At 55.9% G+C, this 18,528-nt stretch overlaps 1 protein-coding gene across 1 annotated transcript; it reads right to left on the bottom strand.

Annotated features, from left to right (window-relative positions):
* Positions 1 to 38: 38 nt before the first annotated feature.
* Positions 39 to 14,907, bottom strand: HYOU1 (hypoxia up-regulated 1). The gene is made up of 24 exons (XM_075442436.1): positions 14,662 to 14,907; positions 14,357 to 14,450; positions 13,555 to 13,633; positions 13,109 to 13,263; positions 12,930 to 13,006; positions 11,817 to 11,998; positions 11,105 to 11,220; positions 10,169 to 10,352; positions 9,575 to 9,709; positions 8,586 to 8,668; positions 8,354 to 8,486; positions 7,825 to 8,012; positions 7,408 to 7,546; positions 7,235 to 7,295; positions 6,425 to 6,510; positions 5,613 to 5,804; positions 5,251 to 5,450; positions 4,994 to 5,081; positions 4,261 to 4,383; positions 3,765 to 3,898; positions 3,164 to 3,248; positions 2,424 to 2,676; positions 1,558 to 1,641; positions 39 to 1,011 (listed from the first exon to the last, which is right to left on the bottom strand). Exons 1-24 carry the CDS (start codon positions 14,801 to 14,803, stop codon positions 950 to 952), a joined length of 3,075 nt encoding a protein of 1,024 aa, XP_075298551.1. The 5' UTR covers positions 14,804 to 14,907; the 3' UTR covers positions 39 to 949.
* Between the last annotated feature and the right edge of the window lie 3,621 nt (positions 14,908 to 18,528).

An 18,528-nucleotide genomic window follows, 5' to 3' on the forward strand; every position in this document is an offset into this window, starting at 1 on the left:
TACCCGTGCTGCCCGGTACAAAGGGACCCCTCTCCCTGGACGGTCGGGAAGCGTAATCTTTATTTTTCGGTTGAAGAGGCCAAAATGGAGAGCGACACCAGATGCGCATGGAGCACGGCCGGGAGCCGAGGTCACGGAGGGGCGCAGCGAAGCTGGGCCGAGCGCGCGGGGTACAGAGGAACGAGGACGTCGCGGTTCCATGCGCCAGCTTTGCTTCTGCCAACCCTGCGCCGCGGCCGCGGCACCAACACCTCTCTCCTCCCCGTCTCCTTCGCGTCCGGGGCCGCCGTTCCCAAACTTTCCACTTTATAGTAAACTACAAACAGAATCTTTTTTGCCAGGTCTCGACTCACAGTTTTCTGACTCTGCTACCGAGCACAGAGAGAGAGGGTCTGAACAACGGCCTACGGGAAACAGGCGCTTTCTTATCTCGAGGCACAGAGCCTCCCCAGTTCTCTTCCACCACCCCACAAATCCGAACGAGAACACCCACCCCCTCAGCTGACATCGCGCCACTGCTTTACGCCAGCGCCTCGCAGGCAAGGACACCACCACCACCTCAGCTACAGACGCTCTGGCGTTCCTCCCATTTATCCCCACCAGAGAAGGTGCGGCACAGAGCTCATGTTCCACGCTACTTCCGAAAGCTTAAGGTGTCTCTTTACTGCTTCCCCTCCACAGAAAAGTCACTTTGGTGACTTCTGTACCAAGACAATTGTCAGTGGGCACACTGCCACCTTGAAACACGTAAGAAAACCAAAAAACAATTCACTAAGTTAGTAGCGGCAAAATCCCCAGAAAGAAAAAATAAAATTTACATCTCTATCCCATTTTGTTGTCAGACTGTTTGCCATGTTCCATTTACATTGTGACTAACCAGGTCCATTAGAAAAACAAGAAAGTAACCATGAAATAAATAGATGTTGACACTAGTGGGATTTCAGGGGCGTTACAGCTCATCGTTTTTCCTGCCTTCTCCTCCAGCTTCTGTCTTCTTCTCTTTTTTGGACCCTGCGTAAGGAAGTGAACTCCATTAGACACTGCAGCAGTTTTTACAGCACACAAAGCAGCACTGGAAGTCCCTGGCATTCATTAAGTAGTCCACCAAGCTCCCAGGCTAGGGCACAGAAGTCAGGGGGCTGCTTTGAGGACTGATACTCAGCTCCAAAGAGCTGAAGACGCTGCTGCCCTCCACCTGTTGAACACTGCTGTCCTCGGAATAGGGCTGGCAGAAAAACCACACGCCTGCACATCAGCTCTTCAACAAAGACAGCCTTGCAGCTATGGGACTGGCTATAAGCAGCAAAGACCGAGGCATAAAGCAGCTGCCAAGGCAGGAGGCAGGCCTACATCACAGCTTCACACCCAACAATAAAAACGTAGGAACAGCAAGGGACCGGAATTTGTGTCTTCCTCTTTGTAGCATTTGCAATTGCTTCCTAATCAGGGGTTCTACCGTCTTACTACCTCCCACAGCTAAAAGGATGTAAAGACGCACAGGGACAGCTTGCGCTTGTAGCTACCAAGTTCTAGACTGTTAGGCAAACATTTACTCACCAGAGTCTGATCCAGGCTCGTCCTCTATCACTACTTTCTCAGCTGTAGGAGGTTCCTTGGCTGGACTGGTATCCTCAGGTTTGTCTGTGTTTAAAGCAGAAAGAAACAAAAGTTAAGGGAGAATACACAGGAGACCAGGTTCAGGGAGATTCGTGGCCAGCAGCAAGGTTTTACAAACAAGCCCGCTGTGGTGCCTCAGCAAGACTGCAGTAACTCTCTCTCACAATGGATCTCTCTAACACTCAGAGAAGCATCACAGAGCTGCTCCTTACTTTTCGCTGCCTCTGTCTGCGAGGCTTTACGTCCCTAGAAGGCCTTGAGATTCACTGGTTGCACAGGCAAGTCACCTTTGGAGCTGTGACTATAAGCAGAATCTCCTACTCAGGCCAGAGTAACTGGCAGGGAACTCTGCTGACAAACAGCAGTCTAGCTTTGAAAGGACCAGGGCACTCAGAACCTGAGGATCTTAAAAAATTCAGAAAACCGCAAGTCTTAGTGTCCCAGGAGAATTTTTTTTTTTTTAATACAGGATGCGACCTTGAATACTTGCTCTGGACACCCACGACAGAATTGATGGCTTGTCTTTCTTACAAGGCAGCCAGCCAACCAGACAGATACTGACTAACCATCCTAGGAAGTTTGTAAATATTTTCTGTTGCTTCCCAGAAAACAAAACAAACAAATGGTGGGGGGAAAAGGTCACTGCCATACCTAGATTTTCCCAGCTGTCTCTGAAAACTAAGAGCAGGATCATTTGATCCTACAGTAAACTATTGCCTTCACTTACTTAGTTCCCTTCCACTCAAGGCAGAGGTGTGTGTTGCACATGGTAATTACACACTAGGAGTTACGCACCCGCTCCTTACCTTCTTGTTTCCCCTCCGTGGGAGGGATAGTGTTCTCAGCCTCAGAGGTTGCTGTAGCATTCTTGCCCGAATCGGTTTTTGTGGTGGTGTTCTCCTTTTTGGGTTTGGGTTTTGCAAACTTGGCCTTATTCAGAAGATACTGCACTTCCCTGTCCAGGGCTGCTATCTTGAGCTCTATATCTTTGGACAGCAGGATGGGTTTCTCAGTAGGAGAGAGCTTGTTCTGTTCAGCCAGCGTCTCGTTTTTCCAAATCTGTGGGACAGGAGGGAAGAGGTGCTTTTCAGATGCCTTCTCGTTCCAGAAACCACTGTATGTCACAGTATCTCAAAGTCACCACTCCTGGGCCTTCTAACTTACTCAGGATAAGGCTGCTCCCCGCTACATTTCCACCAGTTTCTTAGTTACCCAAACACAGGACAAAAGGAACAAAGAGAACCCTCACAACCCAGCGGCTGCTTTTAAAAAGCACAGCCAGATTACTGGGTTACGCCACCGCTCCCAGAGACAACTGTCCACACGCAACACACGAACTGTTATCCTCCCGCCAAGCAGTCTAGGGTCAAGCTGGGCATTAGAAAACACTGAAACACAGAGGAGGTTTGCTGGCGGCATGGAAACAAGGCATGCACGCACTACTCCATGACCTCGAGTGAAAGTACCCGACCTATTACTTCAGACAGGAAACACAACCCAAACTGCCACCTCCACCGTCCCCCAGAATCATTCCATCCTTTATCACCGTTGTTTCATTGATGACTTTTTCCAGCGTACTCAGTTCCACCTCTGTGAATATCTGGTCAGACTCTGGAATCATTCGGGCTCCCCTTAAAGGCAAGAAGAAAGTTTATTTCTCTTGAACCAAACAGACCAGACCTTGGCAACTCAGTCTTTACCGCTCCAGTAAGCATAACAATAACTAGCCACTGCACTTGCCGACCAATTAGTACATTTCACATTTACGTCTTTTGCATCTGCAGGAAACAGAGTCCTAAATCAGTCTCCTCATGCTAAGAAGGGAATACAGAGCCAGCAAATGCAGCTGTCACGAGATTAGAAAACCAAGGAAGAAGGAAAAAGTTGAGGCCGTAGGCCTGAGACAGAGAAATCTGCTTGCAAGTGGCATGTACAGCACTGGACGCTTCCCGTCCGCCCAGGTGAAACAGAGCTCGCATGCTTGTGTTAACGGGCTCTGCAGTACTGAGCACTAGGAAGCAGGGCTTTGGTCGTCTTTTCTCAAGAAGCACTAGTGACTTCCAGACCACTTTCGCTCTGGTCGTGTTCTGTTGGCATCTCTTACACTATCAGCTGTGCGACTCTCCCTCCCAACAGCTTGCTCTTACTTGAGAAAGATGGTTGAGTGGTTCAGCAGACTCTCCAGGGCAGCTAGGCGTTCCGGCCACTTTCTCCTTTCCTCGACACGGAAGAAGAGGTTCCTACAAAGCTTTTTCAGCTCTGAAAGCTTGTCTTTCAGCTCCTACAAATGGGGGAGAGGAGAAAGGAGACGATCAGTTTGCCCGCTATCTAATACGGTAAACCTCAGAAGTTAAAACTGCAGTTTTTGTCATTCTCTCTATCAAAGATACTATTCCAATACAGTAAAAAGAGCCACGTGACTAAGCTTTACGTGGAATCAACCGGTTACTGCTGAAGCTGTTGAAGACGCACCCATGGCTGGCAGAACTTCGTATTTTGCTCTGTGCATAATGCGCTGAGGAAGCAAGAAACTCTCAAGAACCAGATCACAAAGGACTGAGATGGACCAATACTCTGTCAGCCTGTGCGGTCGTTTCCATGTCAGCGACAGCAGACCGGTATCCTGACTACACGCAGCGATACCTTAGTTGCGGCTGCATAGCCCTCCTCCTCCATCCAACTGGAAGCCTCGCTCAGCTTTCTAGAAATTTCTTCTCTCTGCTCCTCTGTGGAGACGAACTGATATTCCTCTTGGTAAAGCTTGTCCTGAAAAGAACCAAGCAAGCACTCCCGTCAAATACCACTGAGTGCGGAAGCATAAACGCAACCAGGTCGCCCACTTGCAGCTGGGCTGGGCTGTGAACTCCTGGGGTGCTGCCTGCACTGGCCAGGAGATTCTCGTTCAGCCCTCCCAAACCTGAGCTCCTGTTTCTAGCGTTGCCAGGAGCACGACGGTAATACACCAGGTATATAGACACACGCACACACCAGGTATCAGATGGTAAAGCTGCAACAACTATAATTTCACACACACTTAACATTAGTTGCCTCTCCTGCACAACAGTTCTCCAGAAGCTGTAGCGATCATTCCAGACCACACAGGTAAGTGCACATAAGGGACACCAGAAGCCCAAAGTTCAATGTGTTAGACATGCTGAAGGAAAGCATTCATTTTGTATTGCGGAAACCTCCCAAGTCCTCATGGGCTTGGGAAGCCTAACGGTAGCAGAAAAAGTGACTGAAAGATGAAAGCTGGGCTCTTCAGATCGGCATCCCCCAGCTCAGACAACTCCCTCGCATTCACATCAGCCAAACTGCCATAAAACACTTCTGCTGGCTCCCCAGGAATTCTCATTTCTTTATACCCCGCTCTTACCTGGGTCTCAAAGATGAACGACTCCAAACTGTTCGCCGATTTTTCTCTTTCCTGTTTCTCTAGATCTCTGACCGTCAAGTCCTGGAGTCTAACATGCAAAGAGAACAGAAATCAAAGGTAGGAAGTGCCTTTAGATGAGCACCACATCACACACATCAGCTTCTGAGGACAGCAGCAGTGCGTGAGCTATCACCCTTCCAAAGCAATTCGCTTCCTTTATCTGGAGCTCTAACCTAGCAGAGCCGTTTCAAACATACTTTTTCATCGAGCTCTTCAGTTCGTCCTCCAGCAGGTCAGGCACATCGTTTACATCCAGTTCCATGGTGATCTCATGGACAAGTTTCTGCTTCTTAGGTGCTTTGATCTTCTTCTCTTCCTCCGTTTTGGTAGCTGTGCTGTCACCAGAACTTTTGGACGGTTCTTCCTCTTTCGCAGTTTCTCTCTTTTCTTTGGGATCCTGTTAACAGATAAAGTATATTCTCAGGCAAAGGAACAGATCCGCAGACTCTGCAACTTTTTTCCAAGGTGGGGTACTAACAGGGAAAGAAGAATTCCACAGAGGAAATTCCACTTCTCGGACACTGAAATCACAGTCCCATTCCTTCAATCTGACGCTCACCTGAGACTCCGATTTCTCGCCTTCTTCCTCCTTTTTCTGTGACTCTGCTTTCGGAGGGGCAGTTTCCGCCTGACCTGGAGACTGCTGTTTCTCTTCTCCCTGCTCCTCACCGGCATCCTCTGCACTGCTTTTCTGGTCTTGTTTCTCCCCCTGCTCTTCTTTACCTGTTTCTGCTAGGCTCTCTTCTTCTTCCTGCTCATCACAGGCAAGTAAAGGGGAAACCAAACCAGTGTCTTTAATGCAGAAATTCCATGCAAATATTTCTCAGAACAGATAATTCTCTGCAAAAAACACCCGGATGAAAAACAACACACCCACAGCGACCGGAGACGCTAGCCGGGGACTGCGCTGAACTAGAATATTAATTAAGAGTCCCTTCAGCGCAGCACACGACTTTGTGACAAGGAGCTTTCGTCTCACTAGCAGGAAAACTAATCACTACTGCCAGCGTAACAGCAACTGTGCCTGTACAGCCCGGGAGAAAGCAAGGAGCCTGCTAGACACCCGCACAGACAACACGCAGGCAGAGGCCCATCCACAGAGCACCAGGACAACCTGGCAACAAGAGACTTCCTCAGAAACAAGTCCTGTAACGTGGGTCCACCACTGCTGGACGTGCCAGCAAAAGATGATGACTTTCTTTAAACGCACACCACGTGAAACGGAAGAGGAATACAGCGCTTTCTGGAAATATTTAAAATCCTGACACGCTGCCAGACACCTTTAATTCTGCTCACATGAATTGCTGACTCTTTAGCAGCCACAGCAAGACCCAGGGGCTCCCTCCCTCTAGTAGCCACCCTGGGGCTCACCTGAACCGAGTCTGTCACATTGTCTCCAGTCTCTGGTGCAGGGCCACCACCACCCCCAAACAGGCTTGAGATGGTGTTTCCAAGTTCTGTTGATAGGAGACAAAAAATTCCAGAATATTACGCACCCAGAGGAGGACAAAAGTAATCTTCCGCTCTCAGTTCTTCCCCTCACAACCATAACGATCACCAAGGACCTCCCTTGGTGGTGTAGGTTAGCTACATACACTCCAGAAACTCATCCTTCTCTGACCTTGCTCTGTGTTTTTGCGTGCAGAGACAAGTAGGAACTCTACCTCTGCTGGAACAGGACCTGAAGTTTGTAACATCGACTAAGAAAGCTTCAAGCTTCAACCTGTGGCTGCATTAGCCATCCCTGCGTCTCCCCTTCACCTCCAAACACGCAGATTTCCAACTCCTCTCTACAGGGAAGCCTACGCTCTAAAACCTGAGTAACACAAGGCACAGGCATCGCAACCCAGACAACGAGCAGGGAGAACGCTACGGGGCTGCAGATGCAGGACTTCCCTTCAGGACAGACCTCCCTAAATTAGCAGCTGTGGCCAAACAAAGAGGAAAGCTGCAATGCATGCCATAGTCACCTTAGGAGCCTGTGACATTTCAGAGCTCCCGGCAGCACCCAGAAGCCACTTGCAAAGGGCTTTTAGGCATTTTGGAGCTGTATACATGGTCAGAGGCTATGGCTGTTTAATTTGCACGTCCCAAAATTACTTTGCTTGCTCTGCTCCAAGCAATGATATGCTTCAGTTATCCCAGCTACTGCAGGTACGAATATCAAAGTTCAGCACTTACTTGTCAGTGTTGACTCCTCCTCCGGCTTGTCTTCCACCAAGGTCTCAAACACAGATTCCACCTTGGAGACAGGAGCACAGAATTAGTTTTAAGGAGGGATCATCAACACCGGAGAGAGGGACAGAACTGGAAAACACATAGGCTGACAAACATTGCAAGAGGGTGGTGCTTACCCGGTCAAGACTTAGCACTCCACTTTCATCCATGTTGAAGTGAGCTTTGATGCCTTTGGATTCGTAATCTGAGTGCTTCTTGAAACTGTCCCCGACTCCCTTTAGCCTCACAGTAGTGAGATTGAGAGAACCAAAAATCCTGACAACACAGAGATGAAAGCAGAGAGAAAACTTGAGACAACCATGCTTCAGAACAGCTAACCACTTCTCACAGTCACGTCCGCAGCGACGGACAACTGCACAAAGCAAGGAGCCAGCACAGTTCGGTTAGCTGAAGTGCACACAACTCTGAGAACAGATCTGCAAATACGTGCTGGTGGCCAGTCAGGCTCACAGGCCCACCTGCCAATAAAATTTTCCAGCTAGGCGTATTGCACTGCCGTGGAGCTGTCTGCTCAGATGCTTGCCTCGACTCACCGCATCTCATCCTGGTTCAGGAAAGAGAGATCTCCATAGTTGACATAGAACTCAAAGTCATCCGTATAGCGGTTGAAAGTGATAACTTTGCGCTGTGGATAGGGTGCCATGCGCTGGAACAAAATCCTCTTGTTGTGCTTTAAACTCTTGGATTTATCCTCCTCCTCAACTTCACGAGTAAATTCCACCTGCATCACAAACAGAAAACATGACTCAGCAACTGCCGACTTCCCCTACGGCATCTTAGGTCAGAGGCTGCCAGAGGCTGCCGCAGTGTTTGGCTGCTCTACCTCACGCAACAGTTGGGGGAGAGGCAAGTACTCCTCGACAGACGCTTCTATGCGCCTGGCTTCTTGCATACAGCACTTCTACACTAGGGCTGACTTTGTTCTGCTTTCTTTATTAGATTGGCAGAAAGATCTCTGTAACTGCCTCACTCACAGAAATGCAACAGGCCACCAGGAACATTTCTGCCAGCACAGCCCCTTTTACCCGTACCTCGCACAAGAGAAATAAAGCCAAGGGTTACCTGGATAGGAAACACAGCAGCATCCCGCACAACGAAAGGCTTCACCTTAAAGGCTTTGCTCAGAGCAGCTGCCTGGTAGACTGCACCCATAGCCGCAGCCTCATCGGCATTGATATTCTTGCCCAGCTCTTCTCTACAAAGCGAAAAGCAACAGATGTCAGCTTTGCAGCCGCTGCCACGAAAAGCGGCTTGTCAGTAGGAGACAGACTAGAAGGGGGCCTCACATACTCACTTGCCCACAGCTTTCAGCAAAACCTCCTGCACTTTGGGGACCCGTGTGGCACCGCCAACTAGAATCACCTGGTCAATTCCATCCTAGGGATTGGAAACAGTCACCTTGTCTTGAGAAAGCAATTTTGGAAAGCTACGTTCAGGGCTTCCCTATGCTCCTTCCCTGGTCACCACACGCTGATGGGGTGCTCCGAGAACACCCGTGCTACGTCCTGCTGTCCCAGCGCACGTCAGTGCCTGACAGATCTCAGACAGGCTGACACAAGCCACGCCAACTCCAGGAACCTGGAGTCAGGTCCGTCAAACAGGGACAACACGACCACTGCTTCAAGTCACCCAAAACGTGGGACTTGAGTCAAAATCAGACAGACTACAGTTTAATGCCAGAGAAGTCCATGACTCGGACAGCAAGCTGGACCAGAACAGATGGAAACTCGGGCTCTCAGAGGTGACTCAGGGTCTTGCATTCGCATAGAGAGGCAAAAGATGCTCAAGAGCATCCTGGCACCCTGAAAAGTGAGCATTCAACAAAACAGCAAGTCTCTCCAAAGGACCGCATCGCTTTTGGTCCAACTGCAGTCCGCAACAGGGCTTCTTAAAGGGAGAGTCAGAAGGAGAAGCCCGAACGGCAACAACTCTGTTTCCAGGCACTCTGAGATAAAACTTCAGAAGAGAGACCAGAACCAGAATTCGAGACAAAAAAAAGGAATGAGTGTTTCAAACCTCCAGCCCAACAGTGAAGTTTTTTTTAACAGAAGGAAACACCTCCCCAAGCCCTTTGTTTCCGGCACACAGCGCGGGGAGCCATGACAGACTCCTGCTTGACACCCCAGCATGTAACCTCACTGCAGCAGCAAAACCGCTGTTACAATAGTGGGCACCCGTACCCCTCAGCAGAGCTGCGAACACAATCACAGATGCTTTGATTGTGACACGACAGCAGCTCCATGCATCGAAACTTCAGTCTCGTTACTGCATTCCTAAACCTACCAGGTTCATCTCTGCGCTGCTCAGAGCCTGCTGCACAGGTCCTGGGACTCGCTGGAACAAGTCAGAGCACAAATCCTCAAATTCTTGCCTTGAGACCTTGGCCTTGAAGTCTATGTCATCTAGCAGCCCCTCAATCTGCCCAGGAAAAAAAAAAAGTCCAACAAGACAGAATGAAATTATTTGTGGAGCATTCTCCAAGCAAAATCTTAGCCTGACTTGCCCCGTGTGCAAAAAGTTCCATCTTTCTTAACACACACCTAGGACCTGAGCGCACTCCTTGGAACTCTGCCACTAAGGTGACGAGAGGATGGGATGTGGACATAGCACAGCTTCTCTCAGCGAAAGTTGATTCACCAAGCTTCAGATGACTAACTCTCATCCAACCCACCCATTTAACCACCAGAGGTACTGAGCGGGCACAAGCTGAGCGGAACTGAGCAGAACCACCAGTGCCGCCAGCAACCCTGGAACCCCAGGAATGATGCTCTTCAGCACAGCCACGCTGCTGAGGGACAGCGTTCCTACACACCCGTCCTCAACCCACCCCACCCTCAGTCCTAAAAAAGCTGGAAACCCTGTGACAGAAGGTCAGACCTGTGCCATGTGGTCAGCATTTGCGCTCAGGACAGTTTTCAGGCGGTTGGCCTCCTTCAGTAGTTTGGCCATGGCCCGGGGATTCTTTCGGACGTCTTTTGAAGGGTGCTGATCATTAAAGAGCTTCGCCAAATAGTCCCGGAGACGAAGCTCCATCTCTAAACCTCCAAGAGTACGGTCAAACCTGAACAAAAGAACGAACGGAGAAGCAACAACTTAAACCGAGTTGAAACAAACAAACTTCACGTACCATTTCACAAATATGCAGAGCAGCAAGTGGCCAAAAGTAGCTGCAGTACTATCAGCTGTGATTGACTGCGAAAGAACAACAGTTGTTCCAAAAATAACACACAATGAAACAAAGAAAAGAAAGATTCACCATCACAATAACCTTTGAGCAGAAAGCTTCGTTACATTTCCAGTAAAGGCCTTATTGCCCAGCACACCAAACAACTGAGACGCCAAAGAGTAACTGTCTCGGGTCCCAGGTATTTTCTTGGAAACAGCAGTATTAATGTTTTGAAGCTAAAATTGCTGGGCTGGCGATGCACAGCACCCCCCCATTTGGCAAACGCCCTGCGTTTTCATTCCTCTCTAGAAGAATATTCTGCTTTTTCAAACTGACACGCTGTATTTCTGTAAGATCATGGAAAATGGAACTACGATAAAATGGCTCGAGGCGATGAAAAAAAAGGAAGCCTGATGCAAATTAAGTATACTGGTTGCCTCCTGGAAGTTCTCACGTACCTTCTGCACAAGACAGCAACACCAGAATTATTACCAGCTGTAGCCTTCTCGCTCCAAACATTTCCCACTGCCACCCAAATTACTGTGCCGAAGCCTCACGGCAAAACTCCACATTTAGAAGAGACTGTGAAACAAATGGTTTCCTTCCTGAGAACTGCGGGTTTTGTGGAACTCATGTTGAATTCTTACCCAATGCCCTGGATCTGCAACTGAGGCTGGGTTCCTGAGTCCTTAGTTTTCACTGTCTGATACGTAACAATAGTACAAACGGTGCTTCCTGCTCCCATGTCGTAAAACATGATATTCTGAAAAGAGAAGCTGGGACAGTGAAGCAGAAACACCTGGATATCCCCCACAGATAAGGAAAGAACCCACCCCTGTCCGAGCTCGATACAGGCCAAGGCTGCCTGCTCCCTAGCCAGGCTTTACACCGCAAGGACAGGACTCGTACTTTGATCAGACACAGGAGACGTTCAGGGTCACGCTTGACAAGCGGACAAGAAAACTTCTCTCATCCATTTCATAGATGAGAAAACAAAGCTTTGCTCTTTAACAGTTTCTTCAAGCTCAGGAAAATCAAGTAGTTCAGAGTTGGTCTTCAGAAACTCGCTAACGTTATTCTCCCCCCATCCCCGACTGACGGGCAAGGAACAAACACAGGTTTACAAAACGGGAACCCCCCAGCCACCTGCCCTCACTCCAGAAGCCTTCAGGCTTCACCACACCTTCACAGAGGGTTTCATCTCCTCCTCTTGTTGACAAGCACAGAAAAACAGAGGAGACCTATCAACCAGCTGAGTCCACTTCCTCACAGTTAGTGCTTTTGACCTTATCTGTGGCACTTTCCACTCCACACACAGGCACTCGCAGGGGACTCTCTGCATCTCCCGACTGCACCTACCTGTGCGGTGGCGTTGATGTCTTTCCTCCTAAAAACTCCATAGTTCAGTGCTACAGCGGTGTTGTCGTTGATCAGCTGCAGCACCTTCAAGTCGGCCATGTGAGCAGCGTGCAGAACTGCTCGCCTCTCTGCCTGGTTGAAGTAGGCAGGAACCGTGATCACCGTGTCCTTGATGGGCTGCTCTGAAAGAGTTGCAAGGGAATGTGCTTTTCCATGGGTTTAGCCACACGCAAAGACTCATTGTAACAGGGTGACATTAGCAAAGCCAGAAAATCCAAGGTAAAGACTCGCACAGAAGGCAATCCTGAAGCAGCATCAGCAGCCAGGATCATCAGGGATTAATCTGTCTGTGTCCCACTGAAACAGAGCAGGCTCTGCAGATTCTCACAAAGCCACCTGTCTACTGACTTCTCTCTCACATGTTAGGTTACTCTCAAATGCTCTGGGATGCCTCAGATTTCAACAAATGTTATCTTTGTGGAGACTTACTCTAGCACCGGATGGTGTTCCCTCTCCAAGTAAAAAGTCCCTGGACTGGCTTCAGTATTACTAACCAAACAACACACAGCTGCTAGTAATGATGCAAGCCAAGCACATCAATGAAATTCACCTGATTTTCATTACTGTGGTATTTCTCTAGCAATCCAGCACAGAAAACACACGACAGTCTCTTATCTGTTTCCAGGTCTCACAATGGGGCACAGTTTTTGCTCTTTAATTGTAGTTCAGCTCCAGCAGCAAGTCACCATCCAGACTAGCTACAACACAGACTTTGACAGAGCCACTTCCATCTTCCCCTGCAGTTACCCACCAATGTGCCTCTGCTCGAGCCCCACACACGAGTGAGGAAGCCCGTAAGGCTCCTGCGCTGCAAGGCTGGGCGGGGTCTGGGGTGCCGACCCCCGAGAACAGGAATAAGACCCCAAACTCACATCATATTAGAAAAAAACAATGACTTCATAGCTGCTCAGTCTTGCTTACAGCCTACAGCTAAAGAGACTCAACCATCCCATTCCTAAAACTCTGTGGATTTTCAGACATTATCTGTGCCTGCTCAAATCCTATAGTGCACAAACGCAAAAACACTGTAAGAAACAGCTAAATCTTTCCAACCTGCAAATTCCTCAGCCAGACCACGTGAATAGTTCAGGACCATCCCCAGCATCTCCTCTGGAGAATACTGTATGGTTCTACGAAAAAAAGACAAGAAATAAAATTACAGCAACAGAGTCAGCTGTAAAATCCCAGTGGCCAAATTCCCACCCACAGGGAGACCAGAGGTAGCCGCTTACTGGGATAGCTTGAAGATAACGGTCTGCCTCTTCTCATCCTTCACCAGTTCATGTTCTGGGAATCGGGACTGGTACAGCGCCACGTGGGGGTTATCAATACGCTTACCCAGCAGATCCTGAAAGTATCTGAATGCCACCTTAGGGGTCCTTATGGACTGTGGAAAGAAATAGCACATCACCCAGCCGCATTTCTTTGGCTCTGCTGTTGTCACACAAACCCCTCCCAAGCTATGCAGTGAACAGCTCTTGTTACGGGAGGTAGGAGCACAAGACCAGTACACAAAGAAGCAGTACAGAAAACCACTAACACACCAAGGAGAAGAGAAACACAGGACAAGAAGTAAAAATATCTAGTTCAGAGATTTATCACAACGGACCCAGCAGGGGGAACACACGCTCTGCATAGAGGAACTGCAGCTAGCACAATATGTAACAGCAACTCCTACCATTCCTAGAGCGCTGTCACCAAAGAGACGCTCATTCTCCTTCAAAGAAACAGCCACGGGCGTTTTCCTTCTGGACTCCCTGTGTAGAGAGGAATAAACCAGCTGGAACACGTGAAGGCTCAGTACCGAGTCCCTAGTGAGGAAGGGCGCTGCCTCCGTCTCAGAAAGAATGAGGGAGGGTGCTCGGACACCACCTACAGAGAGGAAAGCCAGCCTCTGCTCGCCTGAAGGGCTGCAGCAGCAGCACCTCCCTTCAGAGCTTTCATATCTCCCAACACTCCTCACGACATGGGCAAACAGCATGCTTCACCAGAACACGGACAGACATCGCTCAGGCAGGTTGTTTTCCTCCCATAACGTGAGAGAACTTAACATGAGGTGACTCATTTCTGCTCCGATTCACGTGCTGGCGCACAAAGGTGAGTATTTCACTATGATAACTATGAGACGGCTCAGATACCCACCGAGCCTAGGGCCTCATAACACGTTATCGATTCTCTGGTGTAAGGCCACAACACCACGGCCTACGGCGAAGAAGAACGGCTCCCAAGCAGCCTTCTCGAGCGCGCTGCTGCATGCTTAGACAACGCTCGCTTTACTTCCGCTCTCCTCCAACGGCGAGCGGAGCGGGACGGGCCCTCACTCTACCAACGGCTGCCAAGTTCCAGGGCGCCGGGTGAAAACCCCATTCTCTGCCCGCTGAGGGGCGCCGAGGGAGCCCTGCCCGCCCGACCCGCCGAGTCCTGAGGCGCCCGGGCCCCGCAGGCAGCCGCTGACGCCGGGGCCTGGGCAGCCCGCTTACTTGTTGAGGACGATCTCCATCGGCACGCCAGGCTTCACAATGGCCACCTTCATCGACTCGCTGCCCACGTCCACCGACATCACGGCCACAGGCTCTGCAGCGCGGGGGGAGAAAACGGTCCCGGGACCCGCCAGTCAGCGACCGCTCTGCGGGGCGGCGAGCCGCAACCCGACAACGGAGGCGGCTGGGGCGAAGGCGGCGAGGACCAGGCCGCCCGCCCGCGCCCCCACAGCCGCCGGGAACCCGGCCGCCCCCGCGGCGCCCGCCCCCGCGGCGCCCACCCCCGCGCCCCCGGCCCCGCGTACCGGCAGCGGGCAGGCGCCAGGACAGCAGCAGCCAGGCCAGGGCCCAGGCGGGCGCACGCGCCATCCTCCCGCCGGCAGCTGCGGCGCCCCGCCGGCCCCGGCCTCTCGGAAGAGACCCGGCCCGGACGCGGCAGGAGCTCATTGGCGCGGCCGCCGGCGCCGGGCCCCAGGCAAACCAATCGCGACGGCCCACGGGCACCGATTGGGCCACGTCGGAGGAAAGCGGATGCAGGCACGACGGGAATTTAAATCCCATTGGCCGGCAGAGAGCCGGGGCGGGGCAACGGCAGGGGGCGGGACGGACGTACGCGCTGGCGTCATACGCAAGACTGCGCGCGCACCCACACGGCAACACAGCCACGTGCGATCCATTTCTTTCACGCGCGCGCCACCTGGCGGATCTGAGGCGCCTCGCGCAACCCCGCCTCTGCCCCGAGCCCCGCCCCCGGCCCCTAACCCCGCCCCTGCCCCGAGCACCGCCTCTGCCCCGAACCCCGCCCCTGCCCCGAACCCCGCCTCTGCCTCGAGCACCGCCCCTGCCCAGAACCCCGCCTCTGCCCCGAACCCCGCCTCTGTCCCAGCCCCGCCCCTGCCCTGCACCCCGCCTCTGCCCCGAGCACCGCCCCTGCCCCGAACCCTTCTTCTACCCCGAGCCCCGCCCCTGCCCCGAACCCCGCCTCTTCCCCGAACCCCGCCCCGCCCCTGCCCAGAACCCCGCCTCTGCCCCTGCCCAGAACCCCGCCCCTGCCCAGAACACCGCCCCTGCCCCGAACCCCGCCTCTGCCCCGAACCCCACCTCTGCCCCGAGCCCCGCCTCGCCCCTGCCCAGAACCCCGCCCCTGCCCCGAGCGCCGCCCCGCCCCTGCTTCGAGCCCCGCCCCGCCCCTGCCCCGAACCCCGCCTCTGCTCCGAACCCCGCCCCGCCCCTGCCCCGAACCCTGCCTCTGCCCCGAGCACCGCCCCGCCTCTGCCCCAGCCCCGCCCCTGCCCAGAACTCCGCCTCTGCCCCAGCCCCGCCCCTGCCCAGAACCCTGCGCCTGCCCCAAACCCCGCCTCTGCCCCAGCCGCGCCCCACCCCTGCCCAGAACCCCGCCCCTGCCCCGAGCACCACCCCGCCTCTGCCCCGAACCCCGCCTCTGCCCCGAGCACCGCCCCGCCTCTGCCGCGAGCCCCGCCTCTGCCCAGAACTCCGCCTCTGCCCCAGCCCCGCCCCTGCCCAGAACCCCGCCCCTGCCCCGAGCACCGCCCCGCCCCTGCCCCGAACCCCGCCTCTGCCCCGAGCACCGCCCCGCCTCTGCCGCGAGCCCCGCCTCTGCCCAGAACTCCGCCTCTGCCCCAGCCCCGCCCCTGCCCAGAACTCCGCCTCTTCCCCAGCCCCGCCCCTGCCCAGAACCCTGCCCCTGCCGCAAACCCCGCCTCTGCCCCAGCCCCGCCCCACCCCTGCCCAGAACCCCGCCCCTGTCCCGAACCCCGCCCCGCCCCTGCCCCGAACCCCGCCTCTGCCCCAGTCCCGCCCCTGCCCAGAACCCTGCCCCTGCCGCAAACCCCGCCTCTGCCCCAGCCCCGCCCCACCCCTGCCCAGAACCCCGCCCCTGTCCCGAACCCCGCCCCGCCCCTGCCTTGAACCCCGCCTCTGCCCCAGTCCCGCCCCGCCCCTGCCCAGAACTCCGCCCCTGCCCCGAGCCCCGCCCCGTCCCAAACCCCGCCCGTGCCCCGAGCCCCGCCTCTGCCCCAGTCTCACCCCGCCCCTGCCCAGAACTCCGCCCCTGCCCCGAGCCCCGCCCCGCCCCTGCCCTAAACCCCGCCTCTGCCCCAGTCCCGCCCCGCCCCTGCCCAGAACCCCGCCCCTGCCCCGAGCACCGCCCCGCCTCTGCCCCGAACCCCGCCTCTGCCCCAGCCCCGCCCCTGCCCAGAACCCTGCGCCTGCCCCAAACCCCGCCTCTGCCCCAGCCCCGCCCCACCCCTGCCCCGAACCCCGCCTCTGCCCCGAACCCCGCCCCTGTCCTGAACCCCGCCTCTGCCCCTGCCCCGAACCCCGCCTCTGCCCCGAGACCCGCTTCTGCCCCGAACCACCCCCCGTCCCGAACCCCACCTGTGCCACAAACCCCGCCCTGCCCCTGCCCCAAGCCCTGTCCCGTCCTGCCCAGAACCCCGCCCCTGCCCCTGCTCCGAGCCCCGCCCCACCTCTGCCCCGAACCCGGCCCCTGCCCCTGCGCCTAACCCCGCCTCTTCATCGAGCCCTGCCCCACCCCTGTCTCGAACCCCGCCTCTGCCACGAGCCCCGCCTCGCCCCTGCCCCGAACCCCGCCTCTTCCTCGAGCCCCGCTCCGCCCCTGTCCTGAACCCCGCCTCTGCCCCAGCCCCGCCCCGCCCCTGCCCCAAACCCCGCCCCTGCCCCGAGCACCGCCCCGCCCCTGCCCTGAACCCCGCCCCTGCCCCGAGCACCGCCCCGCCCCTGCCCTGAACCCCGCCTCTGCCCCAGCCCCGCCCCGCCCCTGCCCCAAACCCCGCCTCTGCCCCAGCCCCGCCCCGCCCCTGCCCCAAACCCCGCCTCTGCCCCGAACACCGCCCCGCCTCTGCCGCGAGCCCCGCCTCTGCCCAGAACTCCACCTCTGCCCCAGCCCCGCCCCTGCCCAGAACTCCGCCTCTGCCCCAGCCCCGCCCCTGCCCAGAACCCTGCCCCTGCCCCGAACCCCGCCTCTGCCCCAGCCCCGCCCCGCCCCTGCCCCGAACCCCGCCTCTGCCCTGAGCCCGCCCCTGCTCCTGCCCCGAACACCGCCCCTGCCCCGAAACCCACCCCGCCCCTGCCTCGAACCCCGCCCCTGTCCTGAACCCCACCTCTGCCCCTGCCCCGAACCCCGCCTCTGCCCCGAGCCCCGCCCCTGTCCCGAGCCCCGCCCTGCCCCTGCCCCGAACCCCGCCTCTGCACCGAGCACCGCCTCTGCCCCGAACCCCTCTTCTGCCCCGAACCCCCCCCGTCCCGAACCCCACCTCTGCCCCGAGCCCCGCCCCTGCCCCGAGCGCCGCCCCTGCCCCGCACTCTGCTTCTGCCCCGAGCACCCCCCCGCCCCTGTCCCGAACCCCGCCCCTGCCCCGAGCCCAGCTCCGCCCCTGCCCAGAACCCCGCCTCTGCCCCGAGCACCGCCTCTGCCCCGAGCCCCGCCCTGCCTCTGCCCCGAGCCCCGCCCCTGCCCCAAACCCCGCTTCTGCCCTGAGCACCGCCCCACACCTGTCCCGAACCCCGCCCCTCCCCCGAGCCCCGCCCCGCCCCTGCCCAGAACCCCGCCTCTGCCCCGAAACCCACCCCGCCCCTGCCTCGAACCCCGCCCATCCTGAACCCCGCCTCTACCTCTGCCCCGAACCCTGCCTCTGCCCCGAGCCCCGCCCAGCCTCTGCCCCGAGCCCCGCCTCTGCCCCAGCCCTGCCCTGCCCCTGCCCAGAACCCCGCCCCTGCCCCGAACCCCGCCCCTGCCCCAAACCCCGCCCCTGCCCCAGCCCCACCCCACCCCTGCCCCGAACCCCGCCTCTGCCCCAAGCCCTGCCCCTGCTCCTGCCCCGAACCCCGCCCCTGCCCCAAAACCCACCCCACCCCTGCCTCGAACCCCGCCTCTGCCCCGAACCCCACCCCTGCCCCAAGCCCCACCCCACCCCTGCCCAGAACCCCGCCTCTGCCCCAGCCCCGCCCTGCCCCTGCCCAGAACCCCGCCTCTGCCCCAGCCCCGCCCTGCCCCTGCCCAGAACCCCGCCCCTGCCCCGAGCCCTGCCTTTTCCCTTCTGCTGGTTCCTCCCCTGCCCCCTGGCAGCCAATCACAGTGTGTCTCTGGCATCCAGCCCCTCCCCACGGCAGAAAGCTCCAGACTCCACGGG

This window comes from Opisthocomus hoazin, chromosome 24 (genome assembly GCF_030867145.1).
Source record: "Opisthocomus hoazin isolate bOpiHoa1 chromosome 24, bOpiHoa1.hap1, whole genome shotgun sequence".
Taxonomy (NCBI): domain Eukaryota; kingdom Metazoa; phylum Chordata; class Aves; order Opisthocomiformes; family Opisthocomidae; genus Opisthocomus; species Opisthocomus hoazin.